Genomic DNA, 14,902 nt, shown 5'->3' with positions numbered 1-14,902 from the left:
GATTATATATATTTTATAGTACTATATATTTTGATTTTTAATTCATATATTAATAATTATATTAAGAATGTTATTAAATTATATTTTTATTAAATTATATTTAATAATAATTATGTTAAAATATGGTTAAACTATTTATTATTTTTATTAAATTATTTTCAATAATAATCTTATTAAAATTTAATAACAATAACAATAATCATCTATTTTAAAAAATTTCGCTAAGGGTATTCGGTCATTTTAGTTTTTTCCTTATGCTATTACAACATCATTCCATTCAACCAAACACAAGAATACTATTACAGTTTATTCCATTCCATTCAACCAAACAGTTGAATTACTTATTACAGCTCTATTCCATTACAGCTCTATTCAATTACAGCCCTATTCCATTACAGCCAACCAAACGTAACCTTATATTCTTATTGAATCGCATTAGTAACTTGTGTCGGGCTTCAAATATACAACTAACTTCTTTTTTTTCCCCTACAATTTTCCCATTGAAATAAACACATACACTCAACTTTTGGTTACTCATCTTCAATCAAATTTTTTTCTCGCTTTAATTAAATAGAATAAGTTTTTTTTTTATCGTAACACTTAAAATAAAAATACATTATTCTAATGAGATAAAATAGCTGAAATATTTTTAGTTATGCCACAGAGCTTGGCGAGCTTGGCGGCATAAAAAAATATTTATATTTGATTTTATTGAGTGCAACCAATGCTAAGGGCGGCACCATAAAAAAATTCAATTTTTTTGACAAAATTATCTTGGTCCTGCCAACATCAATGGCATGTCAAAAAAAAAAAAAAAAAAAAAAGCAAACTTCTTCTAACAAAAAAAACGATGCAACCAACATTAATTACTGAACCAATTTTTTTCTCAAATTATTCAATGAAATTGGCTACAACTATTAAGAAAAATGTTTCTTTTTCCATTATTTAAAGAATCAAAATATATGCATTTTTTCCCGTGTAAGAAATACATAAATGATAATAACGACACCTACTAAAAATATTTTTTTAATCCAAGTCCCAATGATTGACTACTGATTTGACGTTGGTGCAGCCAAGGATAACGACCGCACCGAAGATTACTATTCAAATCGATAATTTAGAGTGATTTTTGTAAAAAAAAAAGAAGCCAAAAATCGAGCTTGTCTTAATAAAGCCAAAACAAATATTTTCCTTTATATGTGTTAGTTAAATTGGAAGTTATGATTGGTGAAAATTTATTGTTGATGATATTACCAGGAAGTTGTTGGAGGGTAGGAGGTGCGTGTTAGCCTTGTCTGGAGCTTTTGGTAATCGCGTGTTGAAGCAATTTGTTGCTGCCGTGATCTTGAAAATTCTTATACTAATTTTTAATCATCTTCATTACTCTCGATTTTGCATTTACTATTTACTAATATAATGAAACATCTGAGAAACCCCTCTTTCCACTTTTCAATTTCAATGAAACCGGGTTACACGTTGGATCTTCTAAAATGAAAACTACCCAATTTAGCACTCATTGTTTTATTTTAAAATTGTAGTAGAAAGAAAAAGAAAGTCAGCCAATGGTGTGATATAGCGCACTCACTGTGTCTGATCCAACGCGTCGAAGGCCATTGCCCATAACTACACCGGACAACGACCTCTTCCTCATTTCAATCTTTTATACCACAAATTTCATTCTTGAATATTGAGTTTTAACTCGGGACAGATTAAAATGAGTTCTTAATTAAAATTTTTGTAATCAAGTTAGAGATATGTGAGTTTTGTAAAATCTATAAATTTGGTTGATGAATTATCTTTTAACGAGCCTACATAATGCACAGAATTATTACTTCCACGATAATTTTATTATTTATTTAATTTATTTTTTTCCGTTTAGATACCACCATACCAGGAATCTTCTAACCCAAACTGTGCACAAAAAAAGAAAACGACTAAAACGATGCTTTTAGTATTCATTAGGGATTAAAAGTCAAAAAAATATTGTAAGGAAGAAAGAGTCTACAAGTTGGACTTTCCTTGTTCGCATTTTTTGATTTGAAAAAAACCCACATTTTCTATGACCAAAGACCAGTCCTCAGTCTCCTCATTTTTTTCCTTCATTGAAATCCAAAAAAAAAAAAAAAAAAACAGAAAAATCAATGATCCCCTTTTTGTTTATTTATTACTTCAAACACCTCTTTTAAGCTTACACCCAGATTTCCATTCTCTACAACACGCTTCTGCAAACTTTTTATATACCTTCACACATATACATATATATATACTTATATATTATTTGTAACTTAAGAGTAAAAAGAAATCTGGGTCTGGTAGTAATTTTGATCTTCTTTTTTGTTTGGTCCTTATAGTTTTTTTTTTTTTTTTTGCTTTTCTGGTTTTTATATTTTATTAATGGAGAAAATGGGAGAATGGGAACAAAGGAGTTTGGTGAGTGAGTTAACTCAGGGAAGAGAGGTAGCTAGGCAACTTCAAGCACATCTTAATGGTGCTTCTTCTTTGTCTTATGATATTGAAACTCGTGAAGTGTTAGTTCAAAAGATTGAAGCTTCATATGAGAAAGCACTTTCGATTTTGAATTGCAATGTTAACACTTCGTCGGCGTCGGCGGTTGTGCCACTAACGCCGGTGATCAGAATGCCGGAGTCACCGAATTCTCGCTGTGGAAGTCCACCGAGTGAAGACTCTGACCGGGGTTTCAGAGATTCCGATGCTTCCAAGAAAAGGTACATGGTATACATCAATGTTTTTATAACGGAACCAGTGAACCGATTAAATTTATTCAATCCTTCACCCAACCAATCGGTCCAATCAATTCAATATTATTTTTTAGATTGATACTCGGTTCTCCATCTATCAATCCGGTTCAAACATCATTGACTTACATATTATAGGTGAAATTCTTTCAAAGTCCTCCTATTATAAAGACTGCATCAAATTAGTCCTACTATTAAATTGATTAATTTAATTTTTTATTAGTAAAAAATTAAATCAAATCAAATTACAACAGAGTTAATATTTTTTATATAAGAATGTAAACTATGTTGGAATTTAATTTAATTTAATTCTTTTTATCAGTACATAAACTAAATTAATCCATATAATAGAGGATGAATTGCATTAAAATAATAATAATAGAGGACCAATTTGATGCAATCTCTAAAATAGAGGGGCTTCATAAATACTTTTACCTATATAAATGTTTGTATATACGATGAATTTTGACATGGATGACATTCTTTTATATTTGCAATTATTTAATAGAGGGGATTCATCATTATAATTATGTTGCAGAAAGGCACCGAGATGGACACAACAAGTCCGAGTAACACCTGGGACAGCCCTGGAGGGAACTCTTGATGATGGTTTCAGTTGGAGGAAATACGGACAAAAAGACATTCTCGGCTCCAGATTTCCCAGGTATTTCAACCCAAATAAATATAAATCCATATTATAATATATATATATATATATATGTACATGGGTGGAAAGCTGTATAGCTTAATTAAAGAATGATTTTCATGGTTGCAGAGGTTACTACAGATGCACACATCGAAACATTAATGGTTGTTTAGCAACAAAGCAAGTACAAAGATCAGACGATGACCCAACAATCTTTGACATTACTTACGTCGGAACCCATACTTGTCGTAACGTAACCTCACATCTAATGTCTGAAAAAAACCAAGAACAAGGACCTTCTGCTTCTTTAATGGCAGCCGTTGAACCACAATCATCATCATCATCTCAAGATCTACTTCTTAACTTCCAGAAAGGCCTTAAAGTTAAAACCCAAGATTTAGAGGATCAAACATACGCTTCATTAATCCCTTATACTTCATCAACGTCAAACGTTGTGTTTTCATGGCCTTCGGTGATCGACAACAACCGTAATTTCGTATCGCCGGCAACATCGGGGACTAACTTTGATTTTGGAACTTGTGATGATCAGATTATTCAAGCTTCTGTTGCTGCTTCGGTAACGAGCTCGCCCACTGTTGGCTTGGATCATTTCCATCAGTTGGATGGAAATTTCACATTTGATAATAATGGCTTCTTTCGCCATGGATAGTGCCGAGAAAGTTCTGTTTCATTGCATTTACTTTGAGAAAATGATGACTACTTTTCCTCAGTTTTGAATAAGGTTTTCTTTTTTTAAGGTCGTAGATTTTCTTATAGCAAATGAAGACTGTTTCTTTTCCAATGTTATAATATTTTTCTTCAACAGGATTGGAATCAAAATTAAGAATAAAAAATCACGAATGAAATTGATAGTATTTAGTTCATACATTGGGTCTTGATGAAGTTGGAAGTGAAACATAACATTGGGGTGGAAAATAATTATTGTTTTTTTTATACATTAGCCTCAAATATTGAATTCATTATAATTAAGTATAGATAGATAAATACATTATACAACCTCAAGTAACTCATCATATTTTAAACAATCTGAAAGCTTATATTAACGTCTTTTAGCCAGAAACTGATATCAATGTTCAAGAAATATTAAAATATAATTAAATCTCAATCAATGAATATTGACTAAGACTGAATTGTTTTGAGTTGAAAAAAAAGAAACAGAGTCGTAAAATAATCAACGGTCCAACGAATTTTTAATCAATTAGAATCAACTAAAGAAATTCCAAAGTATAAACTATCCGTGACATTGACCCAAATTATCAAATATATAACTATGATGATTAAGGAGAATTGTTAACATTTTCAGAGTTAGGACACAAATTTCTCTGTTCCAAAGTTTCACATTTATGCATACATTCAACATTAGAAAAAGCAACAATTGCTTCTTCTTTTTTCAAACTCAAGCCATGTTGTTGACCTCCTTTTAAGTTCGTTTTAGGATTCAAATGACAGAACAAACATTCATTATGCATAGACCTTTTTTAAAAACCAGAATATATGAAAAAAGAAAAAAAAAAAAAAAGGGGGTTTCCCCTTGCACACAACAATGCTCGTTAGCCCATGGCGTACTTCTGCGTCCAGCTCCTTGCAGTTGTCTCGTACTTGTTCTTGTCGGTTTTGTACATGTGAGCAATCTCCGGCACCAATGGATCATCAGGGTTTGGGTCCGTCAGTAAAGAACAGATTGATAACAGTACCTAACAAGAACATATTAAACAGATGGTCATTTCTCATTAGCTTTAGCATTGAGTTCATATTTTGAGATGAGCAGGTTTGTGTAGCTCACTATGGTCGGATCGTGCTAAATGTATAAAAGAAGTTTCGAATATGAATATCGAGATATTTCAAGGACAATCACCTTGGATATCGTTAGCGCAGGACTCCACTGTTCCTTTAAGATGTCTAAGCAAATGCTCCCATTGCTGTTAATATTAGGGTGGAATACTTTCGTTCTAAATGCCACCTGCAAAATCCATCATCACATGGAAAATGTTAGAGAGAAACTTCTTACAATATCATTGGTCAACCAACATAAAAGAAATCTACCCGTCCAGAGCAATGTCGGTTTTCATTTTTGTATATTTTCCACCGTTTCAAGCTTTTCAGAATATTAACCAAATAATAGCATTCCAATTTTCATGTGAACCTGAGCTTAAAAACCGATTAATGGTAATGAAGGCTTCAATCATGCTCATTAAAGCATTTCTCACTCTTAAAGGTCATACATCACATTGCACACTCCTTAATTTATTCAAAATTTGATAAAAAGTAGATACCAGAGAAAGATGGAATACTGGATTGTAGAGGTAGCTTTGAACATAGAATAAATGCGAATGATCAATGCCTCAAAAGCATTTAAACAACAAAAGAATTCTCCATGCACTTGCAAATGTCACAAAAGTAAAAAACCTACGACTGTTGTAGACAAAAGATGCAAATAGAGAGTACCTTGGGAGGCTTGAAGGGATAATCTGGAGGAAAATGGATGGTCACCAGGAAAACACCCCCAGCATAAGGACTGTCTGGTGGACCCATGATTGTTGCCTGCCAATGGAACATGTCTTCAGCAACAGGACCTGCAACATTGTCCGATGAACCATAAGCAATATATAAGTAAAACAGTTCAATGATACTCAGAACACTTATACATACAGAACAATATCCATGTGCATATAGAAAATATAGTATGCAATGTTAACCATACAAGCAAAATGATAATCACATTGCTTATCTAGAAACTAGACGATAATTCATATTCCGAGAAAACTATTTTCCTGCTATTCAGTCACGATTCTTAGCTGCTTGAGAAAAGCACATAAAACAGAACAAACAGTCAACAAAGGAACCATAGCCCCAACAAGAAACCCAGTTTAGAACTATTATTCAACTTGATGGACGTTAAGGCACTAGCAATCAACTATGGTCATAAACTAAATAACAGAGAGAGGTTGGGACAAACTACAGGCTTTCTTCCTAGTTCACCCTATCAGGCCGATACAAGACATATCAGATACAGATACGGTCTGAGGATCATCTGACAAAAATATATTAAAGCTTTCACTTCCCTTTCTCTTATTATAAGCTGAAAAGGGGAAATATATATATTCCTTCCAACCACTCTGTCTTTGAAGTGGCACACTTTCAAACCTTAAACCAAAGCAAAAGACTTCCATTTGATGATGCTTTCGCACGATGAAAATGCAATCATTATCATCAATTCATACAGTATCTAAAATGTATCAAATTCCTTTGTCAACATCGACTGAAACACGATAAGACAATGTACATGGACAAATTTAATTCATCAAAGGTTCCATTTGAACATACTGAAATACCTTTTTTCCATTCTCTCAGACATTTTAAAATTACATTTGCTCCTCTTTTTGATGATGGGCCTTGACTGATTTTTAGAATAAAACAACTTACACAGACAACACGGATATGAGGCAAAAACAGTAACATGAAATCGAAATCACTTCCAAATAATCGCAAATAAATATCACTATTATTTTTATTAACTTTTTATAAGAAAATCACTGATAATTATACCAAAAAATAATTTTTTCAATCCTCAATTAAATCCGAAACATATATACCAAGAAATCTACCGTCCTACAATAATATAAGAACAAAAAAATTCAATAATCGAGAAAATGAAAATAAAAACAGCGAAAAAGGAAATCATATACATAGAGACAGAGAGAGAATGCAATACCAGCGCTGCAAGATGTAGGAGGATCCTTCTGTAAATCCTTCAATTCCTTCAAGATCCGCTTCGATGCCATCGTAAAACCTACAATCCATACGGCATAGATCAATTTTTAAAAAAAAAAGGCAAAAAAATAAAGAAGGAACAATTAAAAGCGAGAAACGAAGATACCGAACCTGAAAAGATGATCCTCCTTTGGCGGTAAGAGAGCTGAGGATTTTGATCGAGGAAAGGGGAAAATGAAGAAGAAAAACCACGGCGAAATACAAAAGATGAGAGAATTTGTGATCGCTTGCAGTGGCGGTATTTTATAAATGGGTGGACCGGCCTCTGTTGTGCGTTTCTGATTGAGTTATTATTCTCTTGTGGGTCCATGACTTGGCGTTCATTTTACGGGAGTTTTTCTTTTTCAGTAATAAACGAGAGTATTTTATTATAATTCTTCTATTATATAATAATATAAAAATACATAGGAATTCGTCATTTTCAAATACGAGACGTGATTGAAAGGACAATTTGATAATCGTCCTAATGTATCAGTATTTATCGAAGAGTAATAGAATATTTTTAGATTTAAGTTAATTTAATAATTAAATAATAATAAAAATTATTTAAATTTTGATTTATAAATTTATAATATTTAAAAATATTATACGAAAAAATTTGAATTATAAAAAGAGAAGGAATGAAAGTCTTAAGCAGTGGCAGCGATGGAAATAGAAAATGTTATATGATAACGATTTTAATTATTCAATAACTTAAATAAATATTTTGAATAATTTAATATTTATTTTATAATTTTTGAATTACAATAATCAAAATATAACTTATAGTATAATGATATTGGATGTAGTTTTTTATAATTTATTTCATATAATAAATATTTAATGCAAAGCGATGCTTTCCTAGCTCGCCATATCAGCTTTAATTTTTTAAGGGCAGAAAATTTTGGATTAAGGAGTATAACATTTTACGACTTTTAAGGGCCTAATTGAATAAAAATATTCTTCAAATTCCAAAGTGATAACTGATTACAAAACTTCGGGACTAAATAAAAATTAACCCAATAGTTGTTTCCCTGACTGCGTAGGCGCGTACGTAACCGTCAGATCATCATCGAAGAAAATGTAAAGGCTTCGCAAACTGAGACATTTTCTCATTTTCCTAATAATTTCCTCCTTTATTTCAAAATTTTCTTTCATCCTCTCCGATCACATTCGCAATGGATTACGATTTCAGGAACAGAACGGGTCCACCGTACGAGGCGCAGATCCCGATTTACCGGCAACAACCCACTTCATCGTCATCTACCCATCCGATGTACGGATCTTCAATGTACCCGAGGATCGGTGGTCAACCCGCCGCTCACAGTGTTGCCCCTCCCACCACTCGCGCCTCTTCTTTCCACCAGAATTCTTCGCCTTCCTCTTCCTGTAAACTATCTCCCCTAAAAATAATTTTTTTTTACTTTTTTTTTCATTTCTTTTTTCTAATTTTGTTTTATGACAGCGGGATTGGGCATTAGGGTTGCTTTGAAACCAGAATATCGTATTACACCTCCGGTAAGCTCTCAGTCGCTTCATTTTGGGGGTTTTTAATAAGATGAATATGTTTATCCTATTAATTAATTTGTCTTTCTTGCAGCCTCAGTTGTCTCCCCAAGTTGGGGATATTCCTCGAAGCAATTTTCAGTTTGATTTCGAGTTTGAGAGGAAAATTTTGGCTGAAGCAGAAAAAGAAAACATGAATTGGAGTAAGCTTGGCTTGGAAAACCTTTCTTCCAAGCCTATCGAAACTTCTTCTTCAACGGTACGCTTTAGACCTGTCTTTGATTAACGTTGTAACCTGTCTGTTCGATGGTTTATCTGTGATGACATTTTTTAGGATTTTGTTTTAATGAAATTGGTTCATATTGGTTGAGCTTTTAAGGGATTCTCTTTGAAGAAACAGAACAATGATTTGAATGTGCAGGGTGCAAACTCAGATCCTGTGGTGAGCAAATACATTGCCTCTGGACTCAGCCGAGAAGCAGTGACCGTTGCGGTTGCAAATTATGGCGACAATCCAACCAAGGTATGTGTTGAAAGATGTTCCTTCATCAAAGTAGTAGAAAAACCTGATGATAATTGTTATTAGAATCTAGTGTATGAGTTAATCATAGTCCTAATTTAGAGCTTGATTGGGTCTACTTTGAAACATTCATCACTCAGATGTCTTTATTTTGCAAGATGTGCTTTATGCTTGATATTCAGATACATAATCGTCATGGATAGTTAGGATTCTATCTACCTGCATTTTCTTGATTAGCAGAGAGTAATTTCGGTTTTTTGGCATACTTGGATTCTTTACTGTTGCTGTGTTTTCTTTCTCTTTTGGCTTCATACTGCTCTAGGAGAATTAATTGCTTTTCATTATAAATGACTTAGTTTCCTTTGTAGCATGTCGGGAATGCACGAAATAGTTGTAACATGTGCTTTATGCTTGAGATTAGGATACATAGTCATCATGGATGATTAAGATCCTATCTGCATTTTCTTGATTAGCAGATAGTAATTTCGGTTTAATGGCATGCTCGGATTCTTTACTGTTATACTCTGTTTCCTTTCTCTTTTGGCTTCATACCTCTCTGGGAGAAATAACCGGCTTTCATGATCCATGACTTGGTTTCCTTTATATTCATGATCCATTACTTGGTTTCCTTTATATCCTGTTGGGGATACACGAAATAATTGTAACATGTGTTTTATGCTCTAGATTTGGAGGGATGATTAGGATCCTGTCTACCTGCATTTTCATGATTAGCAGAGAGTAATTTCGTTTAATGGCATGCTCAGATTCTTTACTGCTACCCCATCTTCTTTCTCTTTTGGCTCCATAAGGTTCTAGGAGAAATGACTGGTTTTCATGATCCATGTCTTAGTTTCCTTGCATATCGTGATGGGGGTGAAAATTTCTCCAAGTGCTTTAGCTTGAATAGTTTCATTTCATCAATTCTTCTGGATATGCAGCTGGCATTTTCATAAAGTGTTCATTAAAGCACGTCTTTCATATATATATATTTATGTTGTTTCGGTCCTTTGATAGGTTCGGGAATTTGTCACCGGTTACAACCTACTGCGAGAAATGGGGTTCTCATCAAACAATGTGGCTGAAGCCTTACTCATGTATGACAATGACACAGACAAGGCATTGGCTCATTTCCTTAACAGCTCATCATGAGTATGTTAAAATAAACCAAAATAGTTTGTATGCCAATGAAAACTGGAATGATAATCTGCCATCTATGTGTTTTGCTGCTTTGAAAGAGATTGTACAAATAGTCATCCTACAATATTTGTCGTATCTAATAAAGAACAAACATTACTATTATAACTATTGCCTCTTTGTTGTTAATTGTATGTATGGGTGTATTGTTCCCCCTAAAGTATTGTTCTGGAGAATACATTTATAAGTTGTTGCCAATCATCATCCAAAAACTGGGGTCAAATTGCATTTTCCCTTTTAATCGACAAATGAAGGGCTAAATTGGCCCCTGCATGTAGATTAAAGAACAAACAAATCTTTTTGTTAAAAATTTTATTAATATCTATTGTTAAAATTTGATCTATAGCATGTTATGTATCATTATTTGATTATTTTATCAATCATGTCAATTTTTATTCTGTCAATCTCATATATAGAGATTAATTTATTTATTTTTTGAGTAGAAAAGATAGATTACAATCTACCTCCTTTTAGTAGGACTTTCATGAAACTTTTACCAACATGAATATGAAAATGTTTGAATATATAAATATTATATTTCCATCATACGAGAAAACATGAGAGAAAAAGAGCACAATTTTGTATCCACACTAGTTTCGAGTCGGGGTAAGATAGATTTACTTAATATATTAATCCAAACGATGCCTAACATTAGAATAAATCATGTATCCAATATGTTCTACCTGTATAAAAGAATGAACTTATACAAGAAAAATGAATAATATAACCCTCTTAAATCTACTATTATCTATAAGCCCCTTCACTGTGTCAGTTTCAAACCATGCTCTCAATGGCTCATCATATGGCAGTTTAAAACAACTTGTATTGAGCAAGTAATAAGCCCTCTAATCAAAACTCTAAGGAGCAATTCTTTTATCAAAATAAGATACATCCTCTCATATATATAACATTGGGGCTCGTATTGCTTTTCCGGGATCGGTAAATAAACTCATACTCCAGAACAAATAGCTCCTGAAATCACATCCAATGGAAAACAAAGGAAATACATGTTAGTTTACCTTGAGAAGACCGATGCAAGAATGTCAGACATGGGAACTTTAGGAGAATGAAGAGTACATAGGATCTATCAAGAAGAATGTTCTCTGTTTTGGGATCTCTATACCTGAAACTATCTGATGGCTATCACTAAGGAGTAAGGAAAATAATACTTCCTACTTTTGTTACTTGTTCTTTGAGCAACTCAGACTTGAGTGTAAGTTTCAAACATGGATATGCATGTGACAGGAGTATAAAGTTCTTTCACGCATTGGAGGGTTCTAGGAAGGTATATCCACAGACCCATGTCCACATATGGGTCGGAAAAAAGGAGTCAAATATGAATATTTCAAAAAAAATGAAGAGTTGGAGCAACGTAGCTTGTTCTTTGTAGTAAAGTTTGGATACTAATATCTATATTAATTATGCATACCATGATGCCATCAAATAGAAAAAGGGAGAAAGAGGAAGAGACCTGTGGACCAAGATGAGCAACAAAACTTCCCTTCATCTACATGTTTGACATTGAGACCTATAAACCACGACCCAGCACTGACATCGTCATGGGCATAAGTGCGCAGAAGAGATCTGCAATTCAACGAAATAGGATCAACTTCTTGCTTTATAACAGCCTAACTTAAGTAGTCATAACACCAAAGAGTAAAGGCCCTGACCTATTTATCGAAATAAATTTAGCCAAAGCACCTGATATGACATACATTTCGCCAGAAGCATGGCGAAAATATCTGTCCAACACCCGAAAAAAATAAGAGAACGTACTCCATGGAAGGAAAACAAATATCAATATACAATAACCAGTACAAGAATCAGGAAAGCAGAAGTGCTTTTACAACTAAACTGATAACACGGATCTTGACAGTGTAGGCAATAAGTAATATTAACAGATATTGGTCTAGAATTCAAAGATGATATCAATGGCGGTAAAACTTACGATTTTTTATCACCAAACTTCCACCAATCTGGTTCATACCATTTATGGCTCCTGCCAATATTTTGCAAGCATGAGAAGAAATAAAGGCTATTCAAATATATCAAACTCATATATGTCTAAGTTGAACTCACGGTTCTGAGAAAACTTGGCCAGATTTCATACAGCCAATATAAACACGAGGTTTGTCTAGATGAGACGAAAGTGTAGCTCCCAAGGCATCTGGAAAACATCAAGTCGAGAGTGTGAAGATTCAAAATTGAGAATTCTGTATCACATCAATTGTGATACTAACCGATATTTACATAAACATCATCATTGACTTTTGCATAAAAATCAGCATCCCATTTATCTGCAGCAAGAGCAAAAAACATTTTGACTTTCTTTGGAAGCTCTCCGGGTGCTTCGACTTGGTCCTGTTTAAGGGAAGTATATAGAAATGGTTATACGGATGAATTGGTAACCGAGTTTTTGAAACAATACCAACTGCTTTTGACCGACTTCTGAAAGTAATACTTGCATAAGGAGTGTTCTGTTGACTTACGAGAATGATAAAGTCATTTGTTTGCCTATTTTCATCATCGATGCTCCTGTCTAAACTGTCCCCAAGGTCGGCACTGGAAAGCTATGCAACTTAAGAATGATTCTAGCTCTACCATCATCATAAATTTGCAAGACCCTATTGAAAGAGAAAATTATACCTTCTTCCGATGACAAATCGTGAAACTACACCTTTTTCTTTCTCCATTTTCTTCAAAGTTTCACCTGGAAAATTAACAATTCAGGTCATCAATGCAATCTCAAAATCGTTCTTACTGTCCCTCAGTACTAATGCATGATACAGCATACATGTTAAACTAGTTGTGTGCACTTAAATTGTTGGTTGAAGATGCATATATTGAACTTGTCCCCTTAAAGGCTAATAGCTACAAACAGGACCTATTATGAACAGGTGTTCATACCGCTTCCCAAGTTCCGACAAGAACATAAATCCATTTACACAACAATCCGCTAATGCAAACAAAATCTAACCCAACAGATAATACAATAACGAGTAATGGAAAGCCAAGTGTTCATAGCGCTTCCCATTTGTGTGCACATAAATTGTCAGTCGGGGATGCATATATATCCCCTTAAAGACTAATAGCTACAAATGGGACCTATTAAACAAGCATTTTGAGCAGGTGGTCGTACCGTTTCCCAATTTCTGAAAGAACATAAATCCATTTACACACCAATAACAAATACAATAATGAATGAAGTAGTGTTCATACCGCTTCCCATCCAAGCCTTACGTAGAGCATCTCTGTTGTTTTTACGGCCAAATCTTGTTAAAACTCCGATTACTACCAGCGGCTTTCTATTCGAAACAGCCCCGCTAGTATCCGATGAACGCTTAGAAGTAAAACCCTCTTGTCTAGCTATAGCTAGATCCATTTCAAGGGCAGATAATGTCTTGTGTTGTTCCCTATACAAAAAAAAGAAGCCAATCCTCAACAAAATATTAATGTTGAAAATTGCAATAGAAATTCCCATTGTAAATTAGTACTCAAAAGTCAAAATAAAACAAAATTCCACCTTACCTGCAAGCAATGATTTTCAAAGTATCATCCACTGATATAGCAGATTGACCCTAAAGTGTAATAGTCAGCAATTCAATCAATTAAATCAAAACCAACCAAAAAAAAAACAGCTAAATTCTCACCAGCCCTGTTACTCTATCAAGTTCCTTTATCAAATAAACCCTGTTTTGTGCATCCTGCCATAATCTAAATTCCACATAGAAGCCGAAAAAAAAGAAAAAGAAAAAAAGAAGGATTTTTAATCAGTAAAATGAATTTAAATTACAATTTAAAAAACTTGGGTCTGATAGAAATTAAAGAACTGACCTGCCAGCAACATAAAAAGAAGCAAAAATGGCGAACATGGAGATCAACAACGAAGAGATTCGTGTTCGAAACACCTTATTTGATACTTTGCTATTGGATCCCTTACTCTGCATCATCTTCTTGAATGGAAGAAAAAATACCCAGATTCAGTGATGTAAATGAGAAGTAGATCCAAGTCCAAGTACTGGGTTTTTTTTCAATGATCTGGTATCGTATCGTAGTATGGTTCAGGGACTGGCTAAAAGATGACTTGTCACTGTTGAAAGCAATTCTCCGAGGTTGTCGGTCTTGTCTTTTCGGGTTTTCAGTGCAACGCCCTGCAACTGCAAAGCCTCAAATCTTTCAGGATTTTCTGGGTTTTAAATACACTTGGAAACTTGGATCAGGACATGATAATACTGTAATATCATTCGACTTAATATTTCATTTAATTTTTTTAAAATATTAATTTTATTAAACAGTGATTTTAGAGAGTAAATATTAGTTATATTTCAATCTGACATTATTCTATTTTTTTAATACTGTATGGATTAAATTGATAAATTTAATCATAAAAGCACTAATTTGATTTTAATCCTTATAATATAAGGACCTCTCAGGTGCATTACCTAATAATACAATATATAAATACAATTGAATTATATTAAATTTAGCTATTAGTCATTATACTACATT

At 33.4% G+C, this 14,902-nt stretch overlaps 4 protein-coding genes across 4 annotated transcripts; 2 read left to right on the top strand and 2 right to left on the bottom strand.

The window, feature by feature from the left end:
* The first annotated feature begins 1,956 nt into the window (after positions 1–1,956).
* On the top strand, positions 1,957–4,268 carry LOC108456373 (probable WRKY transcription factor 53). The gene is made up of 3 exons (XM_017754966.2): positions 1,957–2,726; positions 3,295–3,420; positions 3,532–4,268. The coding sequence occupies exons 1-3, from the start codon at positions 2,395–2,397 to the stop codon at positions 4,070–4,072; spliced, it is 999 nt and encodes a 332-aa protein (XP_017610455.1). The 5' UTR covers positions 1,957–2,394; the 3' UTR covers positions 4,073–4,268.
* A 408-nt stretch (positions 4,269–4,676) lies between these two features.
* Positions 4,677–7,640, bottom strand: LOC108453970 (ubiquitin-conjugating enzyme E2 10). The gene is made up of 5 exons (XM_017752239.2): positions 7,306–7,640; positions 7,136–7,213; positions 5,869–5,996; positions 5,279–5,383; positions 4,677–5,117 (listed from the first exon to the last, which is right to left on the bottom strand). The coding sequence occupies exons 1-5, from the start codon at positions 7,502–7,504 to the stop codon at positions 4,974–4,976; spliced, it is 654 nt and encodes a 217-aa protein (XP_017607728.2). The 5' UTR covers positions 7,505–7,640; the 3' UTR covers positions 4,677–4,973.
* A 593-nt stretch (positions 7,641–8,233) lies between these two features.
* On the top strand, positions 8,234–10,501 carry LOC108457360 (uncharacterized). The gene is made up of 5 exons (XM_017756378.2): positions 8,234–8,562; positions 8,639–8,691; positions 8,774–8,938; positions 9,101–9,202; positions 10,214–10,501. Exons 1-5 carry the CDS (start codon positions 8,352–8,354, stop codon positions 10,346–10,348), a joined length of 666 nt encoding a protein of 221 aa, XP_017611867.1. The 5' UTR covers positions 8,234–8,351; the 3' UTR covers positions 10,349–10,501.
* A 493-nt stretch (positions 10,502–10,994) lies between these two features.
* Positions 10,995–14,648, bottom strand: LOC108457359 (hydroxyproline O-galactosyltransferase HPGT1). The gene is made up of 12 exons (XM_017756377.2): positions 14,228–14,648; positions 14,044–14,107; positions 13,922–13,971; positions 13,613–13,806; positions 13,040–13,103; positions 12,883–12,955; positions 12,634–12,754; positions 12,473–12,560; positions 12,342–12,392; positions 12,064–12,135; positions 11,865–11,977; positions 10,995–11,365 (listed from the first exon to the last, which is right to left on the bottom strand). The coding sequence occupies exons 1-12, from the start codon at positions 14,341–14,343 to the stop codon at positions 11,343–11,345; spliced, it is 1,029 nt and encodes a 342-aa protein (XP_017611866.1). The 5' UTR covers positions 14,344–14,648; the 3' UTR covers positions 10,995–11,342.
* Positions 14,649–14,902: the final 254 nt, after the last annotated feature.

Source organism: Gossypium arboreum, chromosome 11, assembly GCF_025698485.1.
Source record: "Gossypium arboreum isolate Shixiya-1 chromosome 11, ASM2569848v2, whole genome shotgun sequence".
NCBI lineage: Eukaryota > Viridiplantae > Streptophyta > Magnoliopsida > Malvales > Malvaceae > Gossypium > Gossypium arboreum.
This window is presented reverse-complemented; position numbering and strand designations above follow the sequence as displayed.

Excerpts from the sequence above, each read along its gene's own strand:
- LOC108456373 (XM_017754966.2), top strand. The coding sequence starts at position 2,395 with ATGGAGAAAATGGGAGAATGGGAACAAAGGAGTTTGGTGAGTGAGTTA. Across the intron at positions 2,727-3,294 it reads TCCGATGCTTCCAAGAAAAG|AAAGGCACCGAGATGGACAC; the intron begins GTACATGGTATA and ends ATTATGTTGCAG. Across the intron at positions 3,421-3,531 it reads CTCGGCTCCAGATTTCCCAG|AGGTTACTACAGATGCACAC; the intron begins GTATTTCAACCC and ends TCATGGTTGCAG.
- LOC108453970 (XM_017752239.2), bottom strand. The coding sequence starts at position 7,504 with ATGGACCCACAAGAGAATAATAACTCAATCAGAAACGCACAACAGAGG. Across the intron at positions 5,997-7,135 it reads TCCTACATCTTGCAGCGCTG|GTCCTGTTGCTGAAGACATG; the intron begins GTATTGCATTCT and ends ACAATGTTGCAG. Across the intron at positions 5,118-5,278 it reads CTGCGCTAACGATATCCAAG|GTACTGTTATCAATCTGTTC; the intron begins GTGATTGTCCTT and ends TGTTCTTGTTAG.
- LOC108457360 (XM_017756378.2), top strand. The coding sequence starts at position 8,352 with ATGGATTACGATTTCAGGAACAGAACGGGTCCACCGTACGAGGCGCAG. Across the intron at positions 8,563-8,638 it reads TTCTTCGCCTTCCTCTTCCT|CGGGATTGGGCATTAGGGTT; the intron begins GTAAACTATCTC and ends GTTTTATGACAG. Across the intron at positions 8,692-8,773 it reads AATATCGTATTACACCTCCG|CCTCAGTTGTCTCCCCAAGT; the intron begins GTAAGCTCTCAG and ends TCTTTCTTGCAG.
- LOC108457359 (XM_017756377.2), bottom strand. The coding sequence starts at position 14,343 with ATGATGCAGAGTAAGGGATCCAATAGCAAAGTATCAAATAAGGTGTTT. Across the intron at positions 12,393-12,472 it reads GGCCAAGTTTTCTCAGAACC|GAGCCATAAATGGTATGAAC; the intron begins GTGAGTTCAACT and ends AAATATTGGCAG. Across the intron at positions 11,366-11,864 it reads TTGCTCATCTTGGTCCACAG|GAGCTATTTGTTCTGGAGTA; the intron begins GTCTCTTCCTCT and ends ATGTGATTTCAG.